The sequence below is a fragment of the Oxyura jamaicensis genome, chromosome 7 (assembly GCF_011077185.1).
Source record: "Oxyura jamaicensis isolate SHBP4307 breed ruddy duck chromosome 7, BPBGC_Ojam_1.0, whole genome shotgun sequence".
Classification (NCBI taxonomy): Eukaryota; Metazoa; Chordata; class Aves; order Anseriformes; family Anatidae; genus Oxyura; species Oxyura jamaicensis.
In genome coordinates, this window is record NC_048899.1 from 19588021 (window position 1) to 19595681 (window position 7661).

The 7661-nt window shown below is 37.4% G+C and overlaps 1 protein-coding gene across 1 annotated transcript in view; it reads right to left on the bottom strand.

Annotated features, from left to right (window-relative positions):
* The window catches only part of LOC118169512 (collagen alpha-1(XXVIII) chain-like), a 33238-nt gene extending 25793 nt beyond the window's left edge, over positions 1 to 7445 (bottom strand). Inside the window, exons 1-7 of the mRNA XM_035330824.1 lie at positions 7357 to 7445; positions 6285 to 6462; positions 4916 to 5523; positions 1784 to 1843; positions 1433 to 1486; positions 1113 to 1157; positions 301 to 327 (exon numbers count right to left, since the gene is read on the bottom strand). Coding sequence (XP_035186715.1) covers positions 301 to 327; positions 1113 to 1157; positions 1433 to 1486; positions 1784 to 1843; positions 4916 to 5523; positions 6285 to 6441 — 951 coding nt within the window. The 5' untranslated portion in view covers positions 6442 to 6462; positions 7357 to 7445. The remainder of the gene's footprint in view (positions 1 to 300; positions 328 to 1112; positions 1158 to 1432; positions 1487 to 1783; positions 1844 to 4915; positions 5524 to 6284; positions 6463 to 7356) is intronic.
* Between the last annotated feature and the right edge of the window lie 216 nt (positions 7446 to 7661).

Genomic DNA, 7661 nt, shown 5'->3' on the forward strand with positions numbered 1-7661 from the left:
TAAAAGGAAAATGAATAAATATTTATTCCTTTCTAAAATACATAGTATAAAGAGCACATCATCCTTATTTATTGGGTGCCTTAATTAAAACTCATGACCTAAATGTTATTATTTTCATGACATATTATAGCAATCATGCTGTATGTTCATTGGGGAAGGGAAACATATTCTATTAGAGCTTGTGCAGCACTTGGTAAAGAGGTTTCATTGTTCATCACTAGTATTCACTAGAAATATGGCAATATACATAATAAATATTAATCAAATTTTGATACAAGCAGTTTTGACTAAAAGTGGTACCTTCTCTCCTTTATACCCAGATTTCCCCTAGGAAAAAGAAAAAAAACAAAGCACTTTGTAAGGATATATAACCCCAATGAACAGCATTTCATGATCTAATGAACAGTTATGGCATCTCTGATAAACATTGCAATATGACTGTAAATACTACTTCTACTGGTCATGATAGATGTTTTTATATATGTGTACAAATCTTAGAAAGCACCATTTGTCTGGGATTTTGATTATGTAATAGCAGATCAACTAGAATTAATTTTTCCATCATAGTGAGAAGCATTCTAAAATAAGAAAGCAAGAAAAAAGTCACTAAATAATACGAATGTATTGAATAAATATAGACAAAGCAGAGCGATTAGTACATGAATGAATTCAGTCAGGCACTAAGAGGCTGGGCCTGTCCTTGCTTCTATATGTATGTCTTTCAACTTTTTCATTACTATTACACTTTGGAAACTGTATTTGCCAAACAGAAATTTCAGAAAACTGAAACTGACCCATGAAGATGCAGGCAGAGTGTCAACTTCTGTAATGTTCTTAGATTATTACATTAAAGAATTCTTCACTTTTTAGGATGAACTATGTATTATTAGAGAGTATTTCTAGATCACTCTTACAAGTGGGAGTTATTCCCTCTCTTTAAGCAATCATAGTGTTTTCAGCTCTTTTAGTGTTAATGAATTATTAGCTGGTAAACCAGAATTGAAATATGGTTATTTTTTTTAACATGTCATTTTTTATCTCGAAGTAAATCAACACAGCTCATTGGAGAAAAAGGGGAAAAATAATTTGTTTGTTTGTTTGTTTGTTTTCACCTCTATTCCATCTCGTCCTGGGATTCCATTAAGACCCGGTTCTCCCTGTGGGTAATTCAACATCAAGATCAGTGAAATCAGGAAAAGATAATATTTTCTGGATGAACTGAATATGTATCTCAGTGTAGTACAGGAAGCATACCAACTCCTTTTTACACTCTGATGATTTTATGTTACATGTAAGACACTTTTTGTAAGGAATCTTTTTCTTTACTATAGTGAAAAGGGGTAGATGGAAAATACATGGGCACTATTGGCTTAGTATTTCTATATTAACAAAGTTTCCAAATCTTTTCCCCAAATCTGAAAACTCACATCACCTTTGCTCCTTTCAGGCCTGGAGCTCCATCATCCCCAGTGCGACCCTTTTTACCCTGAAAGTAACAAAATAAAATTATTATATGTTAGTCACATAATTTCATTGCACAATATATAGACTATATATTTATGTTGCTTCCTATACATTTATTTTAAAACATCTCTGTATTTACCATAGCCTTGAAATTAAATTTCTGGGAGCAGCATGACTAGCTCAGTAGACAACAGTTTTTCTCAAAACAAAAATTGGGTTCAGGTACTTTCCTAAAAACTACCAACAATTAAATAAATCTTGTTTTGTACTGTGTATCAATTATTCAACAAAAGGAAACTAAGAAATGACAGCTACTTACAGCAGGGCCAGGAAGGCCTCTCTCTCCCTTTTCACAGTTACATATGGCAGCCTGTGGACACTTTGAATGAAAATAGTAAATCCAAATCAGTACAGTTTAATAAAGAGAGAGAAAACACTTGAACATCACTTATAAATTCCTGAGTAGCTACTGTGAATACACCAGAAATGATCAGACACCTGCTATATTTACATGTTTTACAGAAAGTTTTTAGCCATCAGTTTACTGCTCATGAAGAATGTTGCCTCTGTACACCAGCCAAAATTCCATATTATTGCTACTCCTGAATTTCAGTCATCTTGATAATGGCTTTACCACCAAACTCCTCACAAGGTCAGTTTATTATTATGAGTGTCTGTGATTATTGATCTGTTTTGATTAGTAGTCTGTGTAGCAATAGCCAACACAATGCAGTAAGAAAACATCTATCACCCTTTTTACCTTTATTCCACAGCATGTAGGACAAATCATAGTCTATCTCCAGATTGATTTATAAACAAAAGATGTAATGAATGGATACTTTTTTCTAGTTAATGCTGTTCATTGTAATAGTTTTTATTTTTTTTTTCTTTTTCTTTCATCTATACAGTCATGTGCTCCAATCAGATATCATTGTGGTACATAATTACATGATTTTTATCTGTGATTTTTTTAAACTGTTGTATAATACAGAATTTGTACAGCTTCTGGGGTTGTTTTTGGCAGAGGAATAGAGAATGTTGTTTTTATTTTTGATTGTATTATTTCGTAAACATCCACTCAGTTTGGAGACATCTGGTAGTGAAGGGCTTAAACACCAGTCTTGTCTGAATATCCCAGTGCTTAGTAATGTGTCTTCCAAGGGTAACACTGAATGGCATGCTACTTCAGAATTTATTTTGAAGGAGAAAAATCAACACAACAATGAAAATTAAAATGCTTCAAGTTGACAAACACTTATAATATATAAAAGTTTCCTTGAGCTGCTCCTCAGGATGGTCTTTCCCTGAGATGACTGTAACTTAAGTAGGACTAAAATCTTTAAAATAAAAGTTAATTTTATTTTACCACAAAATGGCAGCCAGACCTACCAGTGCCTACAGACAGGGTGACACAGTGTGGAGAAACTGGAAAAGTGCAGTGGTGGAACTTTATTCCAATATCTTCCTTTTTTTAACTCTTTATCATAGGAAGGTCATTAAGGCGAGAACTGTACCACATTCAACTCAATGTCATGTTTTCTTATTCACTGGGTCTGTTGGATGACTTTCTGAGATATATCAGCAAATTCTCACTAACCTGAATACTCACACATTGTTCTTTCTCAACTTTGAGAATAAGGAGAAAAGTAAATGAATTTAGGATAGCAAATTAAAGCTCTGTTGTGCAAATAGAAAAGCATGCAGTTTTACTTGAGGACAATTCCATTGGAGTCCATATATTACTAACTCACCATACTAACAGCTTTCTTGAATTTTATGTTTCCATATAATAGTAAATGTCTATGGGAATGTATTAAGCAGGATTGCTGAATGGGAAATAACACTTACCTCTTCCTCAGACAGATCTTTCTATGAGGACAGATATTGGAAACAACATTAGAAACTTAATGTCATAATCCAGCTCTACAGGAAGAACAATGATAGATGTAAAAAATAATTCAGCAGTTAATTAAATTAAGCAAATAACATATTAAGTGACATTAATTAAGTTTTAATTAATGAGAGAAACATTAGCAATCTCCATTCTAAAAAAGTAATTTTAATAATTTCATTTCCTATTATAGATTGTTGACTGCACAAATCACTGACTCCTTGTCCAGCCATAGCTTGCTACAATTACAGTGGTAAACAGACCTGAAACAGTTAGCTAGGTATATGGGAACAGCACACTCAAGGACTGTGCTGTTTCCAAAGTGCTGAATAGCAGCAGCCCCCTGTTATGTGTGAATGGTACAAATTCTACACTTGAGAAAACATCAGATGCTCTTCTGATTGTGCCTAACAGTGTGTATACAAAATGTGAACAGTAATAGCTCAGAAAAGATTTGACTTTCAGCATATTTCTCTTTGACAGTCATCATCAAATTAGCTCTGTTGTTTTTTATAAAATCTGTACAGCTGAAACACCCACACATAATGCATTCCTTCAGCCTTTCACAACTGATGTAGTCCCTTGAGAGGACATAAACGTGGTGAGGAATGGCAATGTAATACAAATCTCTAAAATCCACATATATGCACATACAATTATGCCAAAACAATTATTTAAAATAGACGTCATTAAAACAGATTTGATAAAGTGGGCTTAGTCACTTGAGCGGTGGTTGCTGTGTTACAGCAAAGTAATGGTAATAGCAGAGAAGATAGGAGGGGTGATATGCAGGGAATCCAGTGCAGAATGGCAGGCTGTCAAAGTGAAGGACAGACAGGAAGGTCAGATTGTATGCAAGCTCTAGGCCTGTATGAGATCACTTAGGTGTTGGTTTCACTACTAAAGTCTCCTGGTTGTTATTCATATTTTCTTTATGTATGGTCAAATCAGGACTTTATCCATAGCTTCTGTCACCAGATTTATAGTAGCCTAGGCTAGAGCATGGCACTCTTCTCCACACTTGGCAAGGAATGTTTTTTATAAACCAAGCTTACACACAGAAAAGAGGTACCCAAGCAAAACTTGAAGCTCAATTTACACATTTCCTCTTAAATATGGAGTAGGTTTTCCATGAAAATTCATGTCTATGATCAATTTCCGATTTGATCTGAATTGACATAAGGTCTACAAATTTATTTTCGCTTCTGCAGGAACTGCATCTTTTTTGATACAATGTCACATTCTTGCTTTTCACAGAAGAAAGCATTAGGATGTCAAAATTAATTGTTTTAAGAAAGGAGCTTTAGAATACCTTTCTTAAGAGGAGAAAAAAACTGATAAAAATAACTTCACAACAGGTCTCCTTGAGTCTAATTCAGTTCCAGGTGCAGTGTTTTGGCTGTCAACCTGAACAAAGAGGAGAGAAAGGAAAACTACACTTTGACACAATGGTTTTATTAATAAGAGCATATTAGCGGGCTACTTCAGTATGTAAACATAATTTGTAATGCTTTAATAGCATAAGCATTTCAAGATATTGGGAGTAAGAGTTTTTTTCACATGTTCCTCTAGCCATTTGTAATATTTTTCTGTACATACCATTTCTCTGAGAACCTTCTCCACAGTTCCTTTGTCCTGGAGGTTGAAAACAAACCTGGATGCTGGGATACTGGCCAGGAGCCGGAGCTTGGCAGCATTGCTAACCTCCTCAGCCACTCTGGTCATTCCCATTGTGAACAATACAATTCCTTGGTGTTTAGCATCAGCTGTAGCTGCAAAAATATCTGGGTTTCTTGGATGGTCAACTCCATCGGTGAAGAGCACGGCTAGTTTCACGCTACCTGGAGTCCCTTCAGTCATGTAGAGTTGTGTGAGGTTAGTAATAGCATAAGTTGTGTAGGTACCATGACCTATGTAGGTGATGGGAGCAATGTGGGATTTGAATGCTTCAGGACCTTTCCAGTTACGGAAAGTTTGTTCTATGAAAACAGTGCTGCTGTACTGGAGTAAGGCCATCCTCCAGCTAAGGGTCCGTCCAGAACTAAGCTGCAGACCTTTCATTCTGTCTACTGTTTCCAGTACAAATTTTTTCTGCTGTTCGTGATTATAATCCTTAGCACTCTCGGAGCTGTCCAGTAAAAAAGCAATTTCCAGAATGCAGTCTTCATCTAGAATAAATAGATAGGAAGGTGAATGGAGTGTTTTCATACTAAATCTCCTCATACCCTTACATTTCTGTGTATTTTAGGCTTCAAAAAGCAGGAGTTCAGCTGTGGAAGTTTAAGAAAACATCTGTGATTCCAAGAGTGAGACCCTTGTGAAGGTAGAGCATATAGAGGCTGAGGAATTTGCTCCAGAGCAGATGCCCCTGGGAATAAGAATCTAAAGGTGAGGTAATGTCATGGAATGTTGCAGTGGTATTTATACATTCATTCTGTCCTCATTCTGGGTAGCAGGATTGGGACTGGAAAGATGGGAGTGATCCTACAAAAATGAGTGTTATTGAATGAGACACTGGAATGTGATTTACAGAGGTAGGTTTCTGTCCCTGACACTCACATACAGTGACATAAAAAATTCCAAGAGCAAGATCTGCACTGGTGTACACTGGAGAAAATAATTTTCTGAACTACTGATGTATTACTCTGATAGAAATGCAGTTACAAAAGAAATAGTTACAATAACATGCTATCAACCATATTAAAAAACAAAACATAGCAAAAACAAGTAATGTCTTCTTATAAAATACACAAAAGGGGAGGGAGAGGAAGAGAGCAAAAAGATCAAAGTGCAAAAATCAAGTGAAAACCTAGAATGAGGTGAGTCTGGCTGATTATAAGTAGTATCTTAGAGGGCAAGTTAGCCACGTAGTCCTGAGTAAATGAATCAAGGAAAAGAACAACACCTATTTTAAAATGATAATGCTCACCTTGATCACTTGGGCTGGGATATTTTTCCACGGTATTTGACAGAATGTGTTTAGGTTTGGGTCTTCTCAGTCCATAACTTTTTTCTTCCCTGAGATTTTCTGCTAAAAATTGATGTTGTTCAAGTATCCACAAAAGCCACCAGAGTCTGAAGAACATAATTTGTTTGGTTTCTGTTTCCTAAACAACATAAATAATAATACAGTAGTAGTTCAGCAGTACACAGACAATAAAAAGTTCAGTTTTGCTTTGACAAGTTGCTTAATAGGCTGTTTTTTCAAATATTCCCTAAAAATGAGCTGGGTTTTATTTTCTTTAGGTAAGAGCGTCTCCAAAATATGTAATAAATAATAAGCACGGATATATTGAAGTGGTTTTCAGGCACAGTGCATATAGTTAGAGCACCTGAGAGACAGACATTTCATGTACATACTTCGTTTCTCTTCTCTCTTGCTGCCTGGTAGCATTTATAAAACTAGCACTTCTCAGAAACCTTCATCTTGGCTGTGCCCATATGGATGCAGAGTGAATCCCAAGTGAACTTAACAGGGGTGTTCTTTGAACTTGCTTTGCCCAGGGTTGGCACAGAAAGGAGAAAGAAGAACAGAGGCAGACTCAAGTTTTTCCATTCTCTCTACTCAAGAACCCTCTACCACTGAGAGTCTCAGCTGTCCTACAGAGGAACAGTCATGGCCTGAGGTTGCTGTCCAGACATGAATGTACCTACTGTGCAACCCTGGGGCCACAGAGTGCTGAGCCCAGGATTAAGAGCTACCTGTAGACAGGACTTTTTCCTTCTGCAGCAACTGAGCTGTTTGTCCTGGGCTCACAAGCATACCCAGAGCTCACAGACTGGTAAGTCAGTGCTGCTTCACTGACATCTTCCTGCAAGCTCTTCCAGGTCGACGCAGCACATAGCAAAAGGGCAGCTCAGTGTCAAGAATAAACCTGCCAGGACCTGAGCATCTAAGAAAAGTCCCTAGCACAGCTGGGTCTGCAGGGCTTTTCATTTTCTGCTGGTTAGGGCAGGATTTGTGGTGCCCACAGACACAGAGAGGACAGAGAGGTCCTTACCTTGATGCTCCTAACCAAGAGGCTCTGCAGAGATGCAGGATGCTGCGCTCGGCTTGCTGGCAGCAGTGCTGTCCTGCCTGTGCTGGGTGCTCTGTGAGGAAAGGAGGGAGAAGTAGGGTTGCAAGCTCCTATGAGAACTGGTGTTGTACGTAAGGAGGGGCCAGTAAAGGCAAGGAGAAAGGGGAGTCACGGTAATTCTCACTTCCCCTTCTAGGCACTCACCCACACCTCTCCGGGCTATGCATATGTATCCCTGGTTTACACCCCACGCCCCTCCTCCTCCCCCCTCCCCCCTGCCATTTCCT